Source organism: Pyxicephalus adspersus, chromosome 2 (genome assembly GCF_032062135.1).
Source record: "Pyxicephalus adspersus chromosome 2, UCB_Pads_2.0, whole genome shotgun sequence".
Taxonomy (NCBI): Eukaryota; Metazoa; Chordata; class Amphibia; order Anura; family Pyxicephalidae; genus Pyxicephalus; species Pyxicephalus adspersus.
Genome location: NC_092859.1, coordinates 74,321,564 through 74,341,542, shown reverse-complemented (window position 1 = coordinate 74,341,542; position 19,979 = coordinate 74,321,564). Strand labels below are relative to the sequence as shown.

Here is a 19,979-nt window from a genome sequence, read left to right as displayed (position 1 = left end):
TGGCAAATTACATTTAATATAGTAAAAAACTATACTATAAATTAGGTTGAGCCACCTCTTAAAATAGCCAATATGCAAAATAAAAAAGGAAAAAGAAAAGAGGTTTGCGGCTCACAACTTGGTTTGAAAGGTTAATTATATATTTCACCACACTTAGGGAAACAATTGTACATGGATTTTTCAGGTAGTATACATACGTGCTCCTAACAAAACAAATGAGCGAGGAAATGGGGGGGATCGTGCTGAAGTCGTGTATAACCCGACTCATTTCGCCACAAATAGGCTTCTTTAGGTATTTGATATTTTTTAAAAAGCTTAACGGTGTGCAGATGTAGAAAAGTCAAAACATAAAAGTGCAATTGTAGAATTAGAAATATATAATGAAGTTTGGTTGTAGTAAAGGCATAAGTCAGAAACGCTTAGGGGTACCTATTAGATGGTTGTTGATCTGTACTGCAGTTTGGCCCCAGTAGAGATAGGCAGTTTTATCCAATAATTCTTATTGTAGTAAAGAGTAAGGACAGGACCTAGCCTTCCAATTCCTGAGCCTTGGGTCAGAAATGGAAAAGCATCTGAAAGTTCTGGTAGGTCATATACCTAATAACAGTCTGCAATGCCAAGATGCAATATCTAAAGCTAGTAAAGTATTTCTTGTATTAAAAGAGGAATAGACTGCAGAGATGGAGACATAATCCTGCCCTTGTACAAATCATTGGTCACACCACATTTTGGGCACAAGTTCACAAAAAGGACATTGTGGAATTCGAGAGAGTACAGAGAAGGGCAACTAAACTGATAACAGGAATGAAGGAGCTCAGCTATGAGGAGAGATTAGCTGAGCTGAATCTTTTCTCCCTTAGGAAGAGACGTTTAGGGGGAATATGATCACCCTGTATAAATATATCAACGGTCCATATAGAGAACTCTCTTCCCCATTATTCAATATGAGATCATTACTAAGAACAAGAGGGCACTCTTTGTGTCTGGAGGAAAAGAAGTTTAATCTCCAGATAAGGAAGTGATTCTTCATTGAAAGGTCTGTGAAAATGTGGAATCGGCTCCCTCAAGAAGTAGTTTTAGAAACTATTATAGATTGCTTTAAGAAAAAAATGGATGCTTTTCTAGAAGCACAGAATATACCTGGGTTATTAAGGCTTTAAAGTAAGATAACAGAGACTGTTGATCCAGGGAACATCCGATTGCCTCATGGAATCAGTAAGGAATTTTTTTTTTCCCTGTTGAAGCAAATTGTACCAAGGTTTTTACCTTCCTCTGGACCAACTATGTCTTACAGGGTTTTATATCTGGGATATGTTTATTTTCCTAGTGGTTGAACTTGATAGCCTTATGTCTTTTTCAACCTAACCTACTATGTAACTATGAAAGCAAGGATAACAAATCAGCAACAAAGTAACTGAACTTTACTGAGATAGAACATATGAGACAAGGAACAAATGTGTGATAGGTTGAAAGAAAAGTAATTAAAGAAATGTAATAACAGCAGGCATTTTGATAGAAACATAGATGCTGAAAACACTAACTGAGAACCTACCAAGAGAAACAATGCAATAGATTGCCTAGGTTGGTAGATTGCTATAAATTGTACCCGAGAAAGAACATACGTGAAGAGAGTGAACATCAAAGGGAAGTATCTGATAAAGGGACATCATTCTTTATCCAGGGATATCATATACTTTATTCATGTAACTAATGTACAGGTCTTTTGAGGATTTTTTCTTGCAGAGTTTAAGCTCTTCCACAACCAATGGTAACACCAAGGCTGGCCAAAAGTATAGTTTTAATTTTAACAAAAAAAAAATCTGCGAACATTTCAGAGAGAACTGTGATATGTAAAAAGCATCCAGAAAGAAAAAAAAAAAAAAAAAGCATTCAATAGCATTAAAAATTGACTGATTAAAAAAAAAAACATATTTTATATTTATTATATCCATGTATGAGAATTTATATTTTTTAACACTCCAGAAAGAATAAATAAGACAAAATAACACAAATAATTTTAATAAAAAATAGTCGCTACTTACACGTGATTGACTTTTCCCTTGTCCTTCAGACGTACAGGAATGTTCATCCTCCTGGAACTGGCTACAAGAAGCCTTTAATCTCTTGCTTGGAACAGGCTGTATATCTGAACCATCAGTATCTTCTGAGGGCTCCATAAAGTTCTCTTGTGGCTTCTGCTGCTCACCACCCTCTAAAATCTCCTCTGTATCTTCCTGGCTGAGGTTGTCCTGGCTGTATTTTGCTTGTTCATTTCTTTCCGAGGAAGCAGAAAGATCAATTGGTTCACCATATTCAGTTTTCTGTAAGAGCTGTCTCTGAGATTTTTTCAAACTTTTCTCATACACATCCAGCTGACAAAGGATAACTTGGGTATATGCATCAGGATCCTCACCATTTGGACAGAAAGGTATACCCCAGTAGTAATGGACACTTCTGTCATTTTCCTGTTTTCTGGCAAAGTTATGAGTGGAGTTTTGAGAGGTATGCTGAGAAAGAGCATTCTTATTATTCACCGAGACCTTCGAAATGCTTGATTCCTTCAAACAAGCACTGATGTAGTGTGATGAACATGCACCTTCTTTAAATTCAGACTTGTTTGAAATAGAAAGCAATGATGAGGAATCTGGCTGTGTACTCTTTGAACGGTGCAAAGAGCAACCTTCCATTTCATCTGATAACCTTATAGCACTTGGGCTTGTGTCCTGAAATAATCTGCAGGGGATCATTTTACGCGCATATGGGGACTTTACTGGAAAAACAGGACTTAAAGAAGCTTTAGAAGGTGACACATTGGCAAAATCATCACGGGTACTCTGAGATAAAGAAAATGTTTTGCAGCTTTCTGTGCACGATAAAGGGTCTTTGCAGTTTGGAGACAAAATAACACTGGGACTTTCCACTATGTCTTGACTTAAACGATTCAAAAGCACCTTGGGGTTTAGTGAAGAGTCTTTATGTGAAACCTGAGACTGCTGTGACAAATGTTCTTCATGTTGTTCATCTAAAGTGATGTCTTTTTTACAAGGAGATGCCTCTTCTGTTATGTCATAAACTGTGACAGTTGCTGATTTTTCCGGACTTTTACAACCCTGAAAAAATGCAGACATGTTTTTTTTTATTTATCAAAAATATACCCTTCTAGACACAAACATTTATAGTCAGGGTTCCAAAAAGTAGAAATTATAGTTGTGCACTGGGCAAGTTTATTTTTAACAATGTTAGAAACAGAACATGCAAACAGGACTAGCATAATGTTTTAAAATTTGAAGGATAGGGGATGTTGGGATTAAAGCTTTCCCTGGCCACTTATTCTGCACAGCCCTCACACGATTTGTGCAGACAGGTGCAGAAATCCAAAGTGCAATTCAAGTCTTCTAAATTGTTCTGCAAAAAGTGTCAAATTTTCACTACTATTAAAAAAGACACTTACATAGAATAGGTTGGGGGCTATGGCCCTTTGAAGCTACCCTTTTTCCTGGTCTGAGACAGATCTTGTCAGTGCCTCTTTTGCTGATGTAATGACATGATAATTTGAGAATGTATGTGTACATTCCTGTACTAGAGAGAAGTGCCCTTAAACAGTGACTATCTGAAAACTAAGGAAGGGTTAATTAAAGTGGACCTACCACTGGAAGATTATTTAGGCCACCATTGCAGAACTCATTCTAAATAATGCCATTTATCTGGATGTAAAGCTCAACTTTTTGTTTTAGTGGTTTTGCTCACAAAACTGAAATAAACATGCAATACATAAATGCAACAGTAATTTTCTAACCAAATCAGTAAAAATGGCAATTGACATTTCTCAATTAAAAGGTCTACTTTAAGAAATACTCCGTTAAATAATCCACTAGAATATATTATTCATCAGTTGGAAGACAAGTACAACTTTTTAGCACTACCTTGAGTTCTTGACAGCGGATTGTCAGTGTCAGGTAAAGTATACAAAACCTACGAGGTGGCCGCCATGCTGATAAATACACTGTGCGGTTTTCTGGCAACCTTTATTAAAACTAACTACACAAAATGTAAAAGAAAACTAAGGAATGACAAAATTTTGCATTAGCAATTAACATTGTAATTTTCAATACAGAATGAAGGATTGGACAGATGATTTAACTATTGAGAATAATATCTCTGCAGAAGGGTATTCTCCAGATATGCTATGAATGCTAAGAAAATAAAATCTGTATATTTACATGCAAACTCTCCTCGATAGCTTTTCTTAAAAGTTCATCTTCTTCTTGTCTGTTTTTCACTTGACTTGCCTGTTCTTGTTGGCTAATTTTTACTGCAAGGGCCAGCTGCTCCTCTTCAGTCATACCTAGAATAAAATGGCAAGCATTGGATCAATAAACTGTGATGCAAGTAATTTCTCTGTGATCACCAATTAGAAAATGTTTTTTACAAACAGATGTTCAATCAAAAAAGAACAACCATAAAACATTTTGTTTGTATCCTAAAGCAAAAATATGAATGTCTCTGAAATAAAAGACAGATAAAATATATGCTTACTGTTTATGCAATTAAATCATTGGTACATACTTTTAAATAAATACTTTTAAAGGGCATCTTTGAACGAATGGATGCTCTTGCAACAGAAAAAAATTAAATAATTAATGTCAAAAAGCCATCCATGTAAATGAAAAACAAAGAAAAAACTGGGTAAATATGTCTACGTCTAAGTTTATGTCTATGTCTAAGTGTACATGCACAAGGATGGAAGGGGCAGACCAGAGACAGTCAGACAGGGGAGGAGAGGGGTAGATTATACTGGATGACCCCTAGCCCAGCAGGCTCAGTATGACTTGCTGCAGCTTTAATACATGCCGTAAATAGCTCATTATGTGCATTGAAATCAGACGTACCTCATCTGATTGTGTATGGTACGTCACCCATTGTAGATGAATTTATTCCACCAACCTAAATCTCCCCATAGATTTGTCTGTTGACTATCCCTTTGTTCCAACGGAGTGCACATTGATATTTATTGCCCTGCTAACCCCCTCACCTACCCAGGTTCAACCGATATCCCAAATTCCTAGTTAAGTCTATCCATATTCAGGGCCCAAAGCACTTCTATTTAAACAACAGGCATGGTCATGTGCCCAAATCTCAAGTGCAAAATTATAAATGCAATGGGAATTGATCCAGGGATTTGGAACAAAATTGAACATACAATTACAATCTTCAACTCCCATCTCCTGCCTTTGGACTGATTCATCCAGCTGGACTCCAACACATCCTCTGCTGCTGCCATTCTGAAATGTTAGTTCACCAAGCCATCTCTGTGACTGACTCATCATATTCCACTTCTGGGACTCAACAAGCTCATAAACCTCACTACAACCCACATTACAGGACCGCCTTTTCATTGACTGTTTGCCACATTGTTTGTTGTACTCATATGGTTCTCAATTATCTGTTAAAATGTATTATTCACCCTGCACTCTCTTTCCTGGCTCCATTCCCTCTCCTCCCCAGTCTGATAACTCATTGTCTCTCTGCTCCTTCACACTTCTGATTTCTCCGTCTGTGCTCCTTCACCTTTTTTCCCCTCCTGCTACTTTCTGGTGACATCTCACCTAACTCTGGTCCCCCCCCCCGCCCCACAGCCTCTCTCTTCCCTACACTTTCAGCAAGATACTCCCTCCTCCTAACCTAAATGTACAGCGCTGCGTAATATGTTGGCGCTATATAAATCCTGTTTAATAATAATAATAAATAATAATACCCATTCACCCTATCCATAAGTTCTTACCCCCTTTCTCTGGCAGTCTATGGAATGGCAGATCTGTTGGCAATAAATTAATTTCTCTACACAACCTTTTCCTTTCCAAATCTCTGAACTTCCTGGCTCTTAATGAAACTCGGCTTTCCTCCTGTGCCTCTGCTGTTGCTCTCTACAATGGAGGTCTGCATTTTACACATACCCCTAGACCTGGCAACAGAGTAGGGGGTGGTGTGGGTGTACAGAGTCCTCCCTACCTTGCCTTCCTACCTCAGTTCAACCACACTCTTTCTCTGGATCAAGTTTCCCTTGCCACCTTCCGCTTCCCCCGTCCTGGTAACCCTTGACCCTGGCACAACAATCACACCAAACAGCTACAAAAGACTGTGGAAAAAATCTGGCCTCAGCGCTGACTGGACTACAAGCCAGACTACAATACTTTAACGCTGAACTCACTGTCACTAAGAAAAATTTTTTCTCTGCTGTCAATTCCTCTCAAGCTTCCAACCACAGGCAGCCTCTTTTCAATAATTGACTCCCTCCTACCTTCTCGGCCCAAGACATTGCCACCTACTTTGGAGAAAAAAAATGACAAAATCAGACATGATGTCTATGCTCACCGTACCACTCCAACCATATCCAAACCTTCCACCAGTAAATCTTCACTGGCCTCCCTCAGGTCTGTTACTGTGGATGAAGTCTCCTCTCTTCTCTCATCATCTCCATCTACTACCTGTCCCCTTGACCCAATTTCCTCTGATCTACTTTGTGCCCATTCCTCCACCCTGGCCCCCAGCCTAACCGACTTATTCAATCTGTGCCTTTCTACTGGTATATACCCCTCTGCTTTAAAGCATACCACAATTCTCCCTATCCTGAAGAAACCCTCATTAGACCCCTCCCTACCTTCTAGCTACCGTCCTATCTCCTGTCTCCCATATGTTTCCAAACTTCTTGATTGCCTTGTGTACAAAAGATTACCTGAGCACAAACTCTCTCCTTGACCCTCTCCAGTCTGGTTTTCGAGCTGCCCATTCCACCGAAACAGCCCTTACTAAAGTGGCCAATGACTTCATCAGAGCCAAGTCTCAAGGGTAGTTTTCCCTCCTCCTTCTCCTTGATCTTTCCTCTGCTTTAGACACGATTGATCACCCCCTTCTAATATAAATCATGTGCTCCATTGGAATCAGTGACACTGCTCTCTCTTGGTTTGCATCCTATCTGTCTGACCGCTCCTTTCAAGTTTCTTTCAATGGTAATTCCTCCTCTCCCACTTGCTTCCCTGTTGGTATTCCCCAAGGACCAGTTCTCTTCTCTCTGTACACCTCCTCTCTCGGTAGTCTCATATCCTACTTTGGCTTACAGTACCATCTGTATGGTAATGACACTCAAAACTATCTGTCCACCCCTGACCTGTCTCCCTCAGTCCTGGATAAGGTCTCATGATGCCTCTCAGCCATATCATCATGGATGACTGACCTATTCCTGAAACTCAACCTGGATAAAACAGAACTCATCATCTTCCCCCACTAAAATTCCAAATCTCCCCCTGACACATTCCTACCTGGTGACAACATTGTTATTCGTCCCTTCCCTCAGGCACGTTGTCTTGGCGCCACCTTTGACTCTGCCCTCTCATTTACCCCCCATATTCAGAACATTTCCAGGTCCTGTCACTTTCACCTACGCAACATCCCCCAAATCCTACCTGTCCCCAGAGACCACCAAACTCCTTGTACACGCTCCTATCATCTCTTGTCTGGACTACGGTAACATCCTCCTCTCTGGTATTCCACTAACCCGACTCTCTCCTCTACAATCTATTATGAATGCTGCAGCCCGATTCATCCATCCTTCCCACTGCTCCTCTTCTGTTGCATCCCTTTGCAGTTCTCTTCACTGGCTTCCATTTCACTTTAAAATCAAATTCAAGCTCCTGTGCTTGCCTTCAAATCCCTCCACAGTTCTTGTCCCACTTACCTTTCTGACCTGGTAAAAAAATACTCCCCCAGCTGCTCCCTCCGCTCCTCCGATGATCTAAAACTCCAAGACTTTTCTAGAGCTGTCCCAACCCTCTGGAATGGTCTTCCTCTTTAGCTTGCTCCTACTTTCTGCTCATTTAAAAGAGCACTCAGACCCATTTTTTCTCCCCTCCTATTGTGTGTTAATTCTCCCACCTCCTAGATTGTAAGTTCTTTGGGGCAGTGTCCTTTCCTCCTGTGTCACTGTCTGTATTCATCTGTCATTTGCAACCCCTATTTAATGTACAACACTGCATAATATGTTGGTACTATATAAATCCTGTTTAATAACAATAATTTACAGAGAAATATTAATCTAATATCAGGTCACCACTTGTTCTCTGTTTTGTCTTTAGTTTCTTTTCATAATGCCACGATGGTGGCAACAAGTTTCCATAGACGTACATTGTGGCCAGCTTATTGCTTTTTAAAAGTGGTGAGCAGTGTGTTTGAAGCAGATACCTCTGTTCTTTTTCCCACATAATTTATCTAGTAAAAGCTATCTAGTAAAGTGGCAATTGGTGATAAGGTTGAAGGGCCACATATTTAAACTGTAGTTAGTTCCCTGTATGAGCATTTCAATATACAGTTCAGTGGATTTACAAATATTCTATTTTTACACAATATTTAGAGCAGCATTTGCACATACTACAACTAATCTTAATATTAGTAGGGCACATTCCCATGCTCACTGCAGAATGCAACACAACATATTTAAAAAGTTTATAAAGTCCGTATCAACTATGGAAATAACAATGCAGAATCTGGTTACATCTTACGTCATATTTTCCACCATTTCCAAAAATACTTACGTGCAATTTTTCGCTTGGCTGCCAGAGTTTTTCGATGAAGAGCATGCTTTTTCTTTGACATACTGTCCTCATCCAGCTCCTAAAATGAATGAAAAAAAATGTTAGAAAAAGCTTTAAGAGAAAAGGCTATTATTTACCAAGACCTTTGTCGGGTATAGAAAATAGCATGTTTGAAATAAAATACCTTTCAGGTAAAATAATATTTAAATGTCACTATGTTTCCATGGTTACTATATCGTTTGCACAGTAACAGAACAGAATAAAGTTGGGGAAAGCACACAAAATTAAAATGCCATTGTACAGAATCTTAAGGAAGAGAATACAATTCATTACAATACTATTTGGATCTAGAATTTTGGACATTATCTATATCACAGTACAGCAGTATACCTAAAAACTACATAGCTCCTTTAACCATACATCTTGCATATGCATCATTTTTGTGTGGCCATAAGTGAACAGTCAGTTGTCAGGGGGATACATTCACTGTTGCAATTCTCAGAAAAATTATATTTTCCAACCAATCTAGTACTCACAGCTTGTTACCTGGACCTGCCATCGATTTCAATGACTAGTCTTGAATTATACTGACAGAAAAGTGAAGGGACCTCACAGGACTAGACAATAACAGTCTGCAGTTAAAGTAGAACTCTAATTTGGTAAGCAGAAAGCTAAGCCTAAGATTTCATGTTCCAGATATGTTGCGTTCCCACATCTCCTGCTATTTCAAAGCATTGTAAACCATTACTTTTTACAACATTCATAAAACACATAAGCAAAGAGCTATCTGCATTGCTTGTTTATTAATATGTGGATTCATTTCCATGATGTGTTTGACCTGCCTACTAAACATGTACCACTGTTTTTTTCTCTCTACAATCAAACAGGCAAACATTAAGTCTTTATTAAAAAAATGCCTAGAGACTGAGGTGCTATAATATCATAAAAGGAACATGTGCCCTCTATCATTTTACCAAAATTGTCAATAGATGTAGTAGTGTACCATGGAAAACATAGGCAAACATTAAAATCTGGGACTTCTTGTAGGCATGTTGAATAAGTGTCCACGGTCTGGACATTTTTTTTACACTTGATTCATTCATGTTGTAAAATGATTGTGGGTTTCTGGGCTTTGACCAGGCCAATTCACAACCATCTTTATTGTATTTTTAATCAATTCCTTGGTAGATATGCTAATGTACTTTGGGGCATTATTATTATTTTATTTCATTTCAACTTTCACTATTCAATAGATGTCTGTGCATTCTTACCAAGCATAATTTAATATAATGCAAAATTTATAGGTCACTCTATTGCTGCAATATGCCCAGACGATGAAGCAGCAGAGCAACCAAAACTAGAGCAAAAAACTACACTATGCACCACTGTTGGTTTGTGCCTAACATGTATACGGTTACTTTGATCAAACAACTATTTTTGATTCAGCAGTCAGCAGATTGTTTCAGCAGGCCTGGCTTTTGCCTATATATTCAGTGAAAACATGCATTTTTGTCTTTTTGGCATTTTTTTTTCCTGGTTCCCCTACCATAAAGGTTTAATTGGGGTAATCTCTTTTTGGTCATACGTGTATGCACCTTAAAGCCTACTGGTGACTGCAGATTAACTGCAGATCCCGTTATAAACTTTTGGAAATTTTAGAGACTATAACAGACAGGATAAGATTTTCTTATTTTCCTATGAAGGAAATAGGACCTTTTTTGGTGCACATAAATATCACAATATACTTTTTATAAAAACTTACATATATATACATTTACATTTATAAAAACATACAAAAACTTCAAAAAAACATTTTTCTCTTTTTAGAGTACAATATCCTTTAAAAATACTTTAACTTTTTATGCCAATAAACTGTCCTTGACGCATTTCCCCACAAGGGCTTCCTTAGAAGGACATGTTTTAGTAGTAATTGAAGTTTATTTAACTTTATCACATTAGTGAAGTATTAAATAGGCAGCTGTGTAATCCATAGGGTGAATACTTATTGAAAGTAGATTTTCAAACCTGAATGTTGATTTCCGTTCCTTATTAAGGTATCTCATCTGCATTCAATGTTATCAAATCCTTTAAATTGTTCGTTCTATGATGGCAGGATTAGATGGAAGGGAATCCATATGTAAACCCCCATGTTTGGGAGCGGCAGCATGTTTTTTTGGAAGTGTTTGTATGTTTTTTTATAGAGTGTGTTTTGTATGAAGAATAAAATACAGAAATGTAAAGTTTTCATAAAAAAGTATATTGTGGTGATATTTATGTGCACCAAAAAAAGTCCAATTTCCTTCATAGAAAAATAGGAAAATCTTATCTTGTCTGTTAAAGAATTAATAGGTGATGTGGTGAGATATTAAATAAGTGAGAGAAAAAATGTTTCCATTAGCTCACCTTTAAAGCACTAATCTAGCAATTTTAGAGACTAAGTAATAAATGGTGAGCTCCTGGGCTTCATTTGTTGGGTCAGCCAGTTCTGGAAACATTTAGCAGTCATCTGAAATCTACGCCACTTGTAGATCCTCCACCTCAAAGTGGAATCATTGATTTCCACCTCCTTACTTCCTAGGTTCTAATAATTACCTAATTATATTAATATTTTTGGTTCAATATGGTGGTAAATGTAGAGGTGCATCTGCTTATTCCATGTAACAGATTCATATTCGTTTAGATTATGAGCAAAAGACAATTTCATGTGTAATTTGCTCAAGTATCACTTTTACCTGGTACTACTTACACGAGGAACTAATATCTGTTAAATATATGTTAAAAAAGCCCCTGCATGGCTGTAAGTACTTATTATAGTCAAGATCTATGAACCCAAAAATAGAAAATAAGGGGTTTTCGGGGGGAGGGGGTAACATTTGGGACATCTCTGAGCGGTGTTTTCGCAAACAGGGCTCCGTAAAAATCCTAGGGTGCCTTCAGAGGTTGCTAGGGGTTCCTTGAGCAAATAGCAATCTGTGCCTCTCAGGTCAGTTTATCTGACACCAATTATCTTTTTGGCACTCTAAGGCTACGTACACACGTGCAATAATTATTGTTGGAAACGAATGACTAACGTCAGATAATCTTTAACAAAAAAAGTGCACAACGACTGGCCAACACTGCCTTAGACTACTACCACACAGGGCTATACATTTTCTTCAGAGACCACCCATTACCATTAGTAACACTTGGTATAGCTGTGCAATCATAAAATACAAAGGCTTTCAACAGTAAAGCGGGGGAGCTATACAAGTGACAATAAAAGCATCTGGTACTGTCAGTTAATCTGTCAGGCAGAGTTTTCCTATTATGCTTACTTACAATATGTATACTTTCCATACCTCAAAAAATCACAAACTGAAGCTGATTAGAGCATACTTCCCATGGAGACAAGTAAAAGTGAAACTAAGTCAGTTTAACCTTTTCAGGTGCTAATTTTTATTAGGAAATCTGTTCTAGCAAACATACTGCAGTAGAATTATTAACTAAAACTATTTTATTGCTTATTTGGTTATATAAATGATTAATCAAAGATAAACTGACAGAATTTTATTGTGGATTTCAATGTTTGTTCTTCAGAACAACATCATGTATTTCAAACGAAGCTTAAGAGCTGCACAACTTTGTCAGAGACCACAAGCTAAACCAGTGAAAATGTGTATGCTTTGTGTATATTTTTTTTAGGTTTTTCCATCCTCCCTTCCAAACACATGCTGCAAAACTAAATCTAACCAAACTGACCTTACCGAGTATCTGCCTGTGATATGGACTTCAAATTGTAAGCAGATCTGATCTAAATGTTCTCTGTAAAACAAAAGCACCAGTGCTAAATAAATTAGCGTGTGTGTGTGTGTGTGTTCCATGTGGCCTTAAAACAATCTGTTCTAAGACAATTCTCTGTTCTGTGAAAAATGCTAGTTAACTGGCTAGTTTGACTTCAATGCTGCCAGAATCCCTAATCGGCACAAGTACAGACATAAGGTGTTCTGACACTCACGAAGAACATGCTTGTAGTTAAATAAGTCACAGACAGACATATAGCATTTTCAGAAAAGCACCTGAAATGGTAGCCCCATTATTCTCTCATTACATTGTAACTTGGCCATTTAACCAAAGTAGATTTCAGCAACAGCTGCCAACGATATGGAATGTCACTTAGAAAAATAACTAATAAAATTAAAATGTGAGAAAATCAAAGTCCCAGCGGAAAGTTTGGCAGTGGCGCCATCTAGACGCTAAAAGAAAGCTTACAGTTTTTTCCCCCAACAGATTGTCTGATATTATAATTGAATGAAGCCTCTCACCACTGCTCCAGATTCTCATTTTTTAAATGGCACAGCTGACTTCATGTGTTTATCATTTAATGAATAAGGAATTTAATAATTGCACTTGCAGACCATTAAAATTCAAAAAGGTTTCCAGAGTACATGGATGTTCTGACTTGAAGCTCCCAAGTGTTCCTTTAGCACATTTCATATGCTTAGTAGTTTCCCTGTGCTCCTAAATCAACCTTAATCCTAGAGGATTTTAGCTATAAACGGCATAAACTTCCAAATTCTGCAAATTCTTAATCATCTGTGTCAGTGATACACTTGGCTGGGCAGAGAGAGTTTCCTATTCTACTCAGGGAACCAAGACGTGAATGAAGTCAAAATCTTTCCTATCATTTGTTAACATTGTAGACTCATCCTTGTATGTGAAGCCAAAAAGACAAGAAATCCCAAGCTCATCCTCCTGCTTTTGTGTAACTGAAAACAAAAGCATGATTCCTACATGCGTTGCTGTCTCAGGTACACTGGAATTTGGTTCTCAGTATAATACTACAAATGGGATATTTTTAGATTTTATATATTCAGAACAAAATAGGTGATCAGAATTTACTTTTTCAAGTCACCCAGGTACAGCTTTTGGTTTTATGATTCAATTCCCTTAAAAGAATGAGTTTAGTGTAGTATTTTCTTGTTTTTAAACAGGCCCATGGAAATGTCCAATAATAAATTCTCAGTATTGAAATATTTTCCCTTTGTTTTGGGAGTACAGCTTCCAGTGTTTATTATTGAAAAACACTGGAAGTTGTACACCCAAAACAAAGGCAGACACAGAACACAGCCCTGAGCTGTCATTTTTTCCATATCTGACTTACCATGCCTTGTTCTGCACTGTTTATTTGTATACAGGTTGTTATCTTGGCAAAATGCATGGTTTTGCTTCCTTGTGTCTCCATCATAGAAAACAGAAAGTGACCAGCAGTGACATCAACAAACCTTACTCCATATCTCTCAAAACGTCTCTCAAAATGTGTTCCTATGCATCCTCACACACTGCACTGCTATCTTCAGGAGGCATCCAAAAAACATTTTAGAAGGAAGGAAATCAGTGTTGAAGTCTGAAGATCAGAGATTTTCAGTTTGGCACACATATACTTATTTAAAACAAAAAGTTTGTAACACAGCAAAATAAATATATATATTATCTGCTATTAAAGTGCTATTTGCAATTTTGACTATATTATACTTACTTTTACTTAAATTGACAGGTACTAACCTTGGCAGCTGGTATGTAGGGTGCATTGCACTGTTTTTACTGGTAATGGGGCAGTAAAACAATGCAACACTGCACACTACAACTTACATCCCATGTCATTTGGTACACAGCTCCATCCAAAAAATCATGCAAATGTATTTTTATCAGTTGTGCTGCCTATGGTGCCTTAATGGAATGAACTTTATTGCACCACAGCAGAATGCCTAAATGTGAATAGGCCATTAAGTAAATGCAAATTTTTCTTTAATTGTGGATGGAGTATGGAAAAGGTAAGAGACTCTTAAGCTCACCCTAATATGCTGTAATGTCACAAAACATTATCAAATTATTTCATAACTCTGCTGTCAGTTTTCCATATAGTTAATTAAGCATTCAAATTATGTGTCAAAATGAAGATTATTTCAATTTTTTCTTCATACTAAAAACGCTCTAACAACTTTGTTTTCACAACAGAAACAAGGTGCTAAATACCCTCACTGATAAATTTAGGAAGATTTAAATCCTTCTGGAATAGAAGGGAGATAAAAGACACGCAAGGAGTTGAAAATAAATGTATTAAGTTGAACAGCTGTTCTAATATAAATGCTGCAAAATTAATTGATTTTTTTTAAGTTACTGTTTCCAGTGATGCTTGATACTTTAAAATACTCATCAGCTGTGAGCAATCTTCACCTGAAAAACAGGATAAATTAACTCCTAGAACGCTTCAGAAAACATACTTGCAGTTTGACAATTCTCAAGAATGATGTTTTCATGTTTTAATTAATTTCTTAATTTAATTACTTTTTCAGCTGTCGTCTTAGCTCAGTGATGGAAAATGGATGTTCAAATTAACTAAAAGTATTAAGCTCTGTTCACATCAAAACTGGGAGCTGAAAAATGAGGGGTTAAGACAGAACTGCTGTTTTCTTATCTCTGATATATAAAAGATGCATTTGTCAGCGTTTTTGACGTTTATGTAAAGAATGCAATCCTATCTACCTGTCCCTTTGCTCTGTGCTGTGCATTCCCTGTTTATCACTATTTCCATACTCTGCACTGTAGTGTAACTATTCCTTGCTGCTTTTTAACATTTTCTTCCCTCCCTATTCTTCACCATGTCTTTCTGTACTTAGTGCTGTGTTTTCTTACACTATTACACCTCCTTGATTTGTTTCATTTTCAGCCATTCTCCTGTTGACTTGCTGATGTGTTTGTGATCATTGTCTTGATCCATGACCAAGTATAAGCCATGCTGTAGCTGATGGCCTTACAATTGAGTTCATGGATGACTCAATGACTTGTGGCTGCAAAACAAGTCCAAATATTACCTATCCACTTTTGTATTTGACAGTTGATATGAAGTGTTTGTGCTGGTATGCAGAAAAAAGCCCCCTCCACTCATGCCAAAGACTGAACATGTGCAGTAGGAGCAGCCCAAAGCATCCTGGGATATTGATGTAGGTATCTCAGAAGGCTCTTCGCTCCCATTGAGTCTTTACCTCAGCAACAGTAAAGAAAGAAAGGAGCGGAGCTTCCCACGAGATAATGTTTACTTTAAATAAAAGGGTTAATTACTCTTTAATGTAAAGTAAAAATGTTGGCGATAGGTCCCAAAGGGGATACAAACATTTAAAATAAACTGCAACTAGCAAGGTTCTATATTGCAGAAGAGACATGCAATGTCATTAATAAAATAAAAGATCCTGCTCGATCATAATTTTGTAATTACATTCATATGTCCTCGCTTTTTTACAGCACGTCCATCTTCTGGTCTTTTTGTAGGTTATTGATGTGCAGACATCTTAATTGGCCAGGCCAGAATGAGGTAACTAACTATTCTGCTAAAAGAAAAATCTTTTGAGATTATAAATGCTGTATCACAGAAAAGTACCATCTGGGAGGAATTTAAATGAAATGTATCCTAATTGATCCACATCCCTGAGCTAAAATAGAACCTGTTGCAGTTGTTTTACCAACTGAGCTCTGAATAAGACAAAAAAATAATAAAACTTTGCTCTTGACAGGGGAATTTGTGGGAAAAAAACAAGGGCACTAAAAGAACTGCAGTAAATATAGATACATTTTGGATAAAACTGTGTGGGGTATTGTTTGCCATGGGAGGGAAAAAGGAGCCCTACCTGGTTCAGTGTATCATTGTGACCTATTGTTTTGTCCTGGGGGTTGATAGAACACCCCATTTTTTGTCTGGAGGTAAACCAGGACCTCTTTGCATCTGGAGCAAAGGGAATACCTCCACTACCCTTAAGTTTCAGATCTGCACCATTCTGCAAGAAAGCCAAGAGCCAACACTACCAGGCTCACCTAAAAATGCAGCTGAGGGGGACCCGGATAGCAACCATTTCTTTAAATACACTGACAGTCAACCTTGGGGGTTACACATTCAGGACAAACACCCAGGAGTGAATTCCAAAGAGATGGGCGGAGCCACGCACTGTTGGTCTCTTGGATGTACAACTTGGGAAAAAAGCAAGAAATATATAAAGCAGGTAGCATAAAGACCAAAGAGCAAACAGGGCTTTGGATATATTACTTAGATAAACCACATGTTTGGCTAAAACCTGTGGCTATTGTAAAGGGATGCCATCAGAGCCACATATAAGATTTCTAAATGGTGTAAAACTTAATGAAACACATTTTGATGTCGGGGTCATTCAATTGGGTCTTTTTTTTTTTTTTACAGGATCAATCATTTCTTTTTAAAGGACTAGCAAGCTTAGAAGATGATCACATAAATGGTTAAAAAAATGTAACTCACAATTATAACTGAAACATTTTTGCTGCAGATATAGCTATGGAAAGGTCAACATAAAGACTGTGAAACAGTTTTCAGAATTATAAATACATAAACAACATTAGAAATATTCTGATTCAGAACATTCAGAAGTTAGGGCATGTTTAAGCTCATGTTCATACTAGCTCTGCAAATTCTCCTGTGACTTCTCCACAGGGACAGGTTCTGCTTGTAGTACCTGACCAATGACCACATCTGTGTATCAATAACCATACTGCTTCACAGGTACAGAGGTGAAGCTAGTTTAAACAAGCTGTAGCCAATAAAGCATGCTTATACTATGACAGTTCACTTTAAAAAAAATGTACCTATGTTTGTACCTGTTGTGTAATTCATTTATTTTACATTAGAATTCCATCCTAACATGCAGACAAAAGGGAAAAGGATACCTTTAACAAAAGATCCTAGTCTGAAGTCTTGTTGCCATTTCCAAATTACATACCAAGCTATCACTATCAGAGATGACAATGGACTGTTCTTTCCCGTCTGTTTTGCTTGCAGGACCAGCAATCTTCCTAGGCTCTGAAGTGGAGCCTTCATCCTCCTCTGTTTCAAACTGATTGAAAACACCATCTGAGCGACTTTTCCTTTTCCTGAAACGATGCATCATTTCCCCACCTGAAAATAACCAGACCGTCAAGAAAAAAAAAAGTGTATACTTTTCTCTTGTATATCTATATATTTCTGTGAAAAATAGGAAATGCATTCAGTTTTAGATAAAGCTATTTCAAATCTTTATATTTCATGAACTGTGTGTATCGTGTTTTGGCAGTATACAATTTCATAATTTTGGATAAACTCCATATATGCTGTGGCCTCCACATTTATCAGTGTATGGTGAAAACATTAGAAAACACCTAATACTGTGTCCCGCCTATACCACCAATAAGCTCTAAGTGAGGCAGAACTCCACAAGACTTCTGTCATGCAATTTATGACACCAAGGTTTTACCAGATCGTCTCCTGGCCTGCCTTCTTCCCATAAGCATCGATAAGCCTTTAGATTTCATGGCTTTTTCACTAGCTCAGTGGTTGTCTTTGAGACCACACTTTTGGTAGATAATAACAAGTATACACCAGACACACCCAAACAATCTGTTGTTTTGGAGGTCCCTCAATCTAGACATTTACCCATCACAATTTCGTCCCTATCACAGTCAACCAGATCTGTAAGCTTGTCCATTTTCCTGCTTACAACACATAATTACATACAATTTTAACAAGATAATCAATGAATTATTTATCAGTAATCAGTTATTCATTTCGCTTGTTGGCAGTTTTAATGTTTTGGCCGATCAGCATGTAATCTGTCTGTAGTACAACAGTACAGTGTTCCACCCTCTGTTATGCCTCTAAAATGGCTAAACAAAAGAAAGAAATAATACATATCCTATATTAAACAATACATGCCGCAAAAAAATATTATGCTAAGGAATTAGCAATCATTTCTCAAATTCCAATATTAATACAAATGCCTGGTTCTTTTAGCCAAAAAGAAAATGAACTTAACCTGATAATATGTAATATATTTCTTGGATGAAGAGGTTACACTGGAAATCTAGAGTTAATTTATTTTATTGCTAAACATAACCAAAAATTTTTTAGAAGTCATAAATACATAACAGAATAAAACAGAAGCTTCTGTGTATGGCCAGTCTTCTTCATGCATAAAGCAACCGATAGTTGGGGTGGCTGCAATGATTTTACACCAGGTTTGTGACAGCCCATATGATCATGGTCATAAATTTGCCACACCAATGCCTTTAAAATATATCCTTGAAGCAAAATGCAATTTGCACTAGTGTGTGATAAGGACTTCTCTATTACCTCACAATAATACAAGGAATAAAAGAGTTATCTAGCTGATGGCCGGCTCCTGGGTGACACTGAACACCCAAACTGCACAGTGCTTAGTGTTATCCTGTGAGATTCACACACTTGGCACTCCCCAGAGATTCACACAAAGGATGGTGACATCCATCCCTCCACTACAGAAGCTGGAAATCACAAACATTATTGTAAAGGTTTCTTTTTCTTTATGATGGAGGAGGGGACCACAGTAAATAAGCAGACTGGGTATGGAAAAAGCATAGCAGCAGCCTCCTCATTACAGGCAGAAAGACTGATTTTAAGAAAAGTTATGATGTGGTAGTTTATTTCTGATCACTGTCACTAAGACTGATAGTACAGCACAATATTTTGTTGTCACCACAGCAGAAGTAGGCAAAGTTTTCCAAGGGGGACACCTGTACCAGGGGGCTTCCTGTAGTGTAATGAGACACAGGAAAAAACTTTTTTTTTCTGAATAGAAAATAACAAATAACCTATTAGAGCAGAGTCAGAGGTGAAACCAATGATCAGTAGGCGGGCTGCCAGCTTAATGTAAGTGAGGAGCCCCAGCCGGTGCCCAGCATCTCCTCAGTGGGCACACAGCTGCCAGACCCCCATGCCAGTCCTTATGCTCACCTCTCACAGGCAGCTCCCGGATATGCTCTGTACACACTAACCCAAATAAAAGCCTTGAACAAACTCTCCCAGACAATAGCAAGGACACCGTGGTTTCAGACTCTACATACAGCTCCTTGCCTTCGGAGATATAGGGGAGCAATAAAAATGCAACACAAGGCGCTTCCTGATTCTGAGAAGCGCACGTTGGTCACATGACCTCTAGTGGTAGACTTTCTACAGCGCTAGAGCTGCCCATAAGTACACATTGAAGACAGGAAGTGTCTGCAGTAGCGGAGCCCAGCGATGGTACCCGCCTGCATTAGCGCAGAGCCATGCACTGAGCACAGAGAAGGGTCTGCGGATGTGGACTCCGGCCGCCATTTTGGCGGAGACTTCATGAGGATGCATTAAAAATGGGGAGCGCTACACAGGAAGGAGAAGTGGGCCTTGTTACATGGGGACCGGACTCCAGTGACACAGGGAGAAGTCCCGGGCTAAGGAAAGTGGGATGAGTTTTGTAGCTGCTCCAACAAGCAGAGAACCCTACCATACATTCCTCATTACTGAGGTGTAAAGATATAAAGAGACAAAGATATATAAATACCTGTAAA

The 19,979-nt window shown here is 38.0% G+C and overlaps 1 protein-coding gene across 1 annotated transcript in view; it reads right to left on the bottom strand.

The window, feature by feature from the left end:
- The window catches only part of UIMC1 (ubiquitin interaction motif containing 1), a 48,918-nt gene extending 29,374 nt beyond the window's left edge, over positions 1-19,544 (bottom strand). Inside the window, exons 1-5 of the mRNA XM_072401034.1 lie at positions 19,387-19,544; positions 17,363-17,538; positions 8,586-8,664; positions 4,221-4,345; positions 2,043-3,110 (exon numbers count right to left, since the gene is read on the bottom strand). Of these exons, the coding sequence (XP_072257135.1) occupies positions 2,043-3,110; positions 4,221-4,345; positions 8,586-8,664; positions 17,363-17,530 (1,440 nt within the window). The 5' untranslated portion in view covers positions 17,531-17,538; positions 19,387-19,544. The remainder of the gene's footprint in view (positions 1-2,042; positions 3,111-4,220; positions 4,346-8,585; positions 8,665-17,362; positions 17,539-19,386) is intronic.
- Positions 19,545-19,979: the final 435 nt, after the last annotated feature.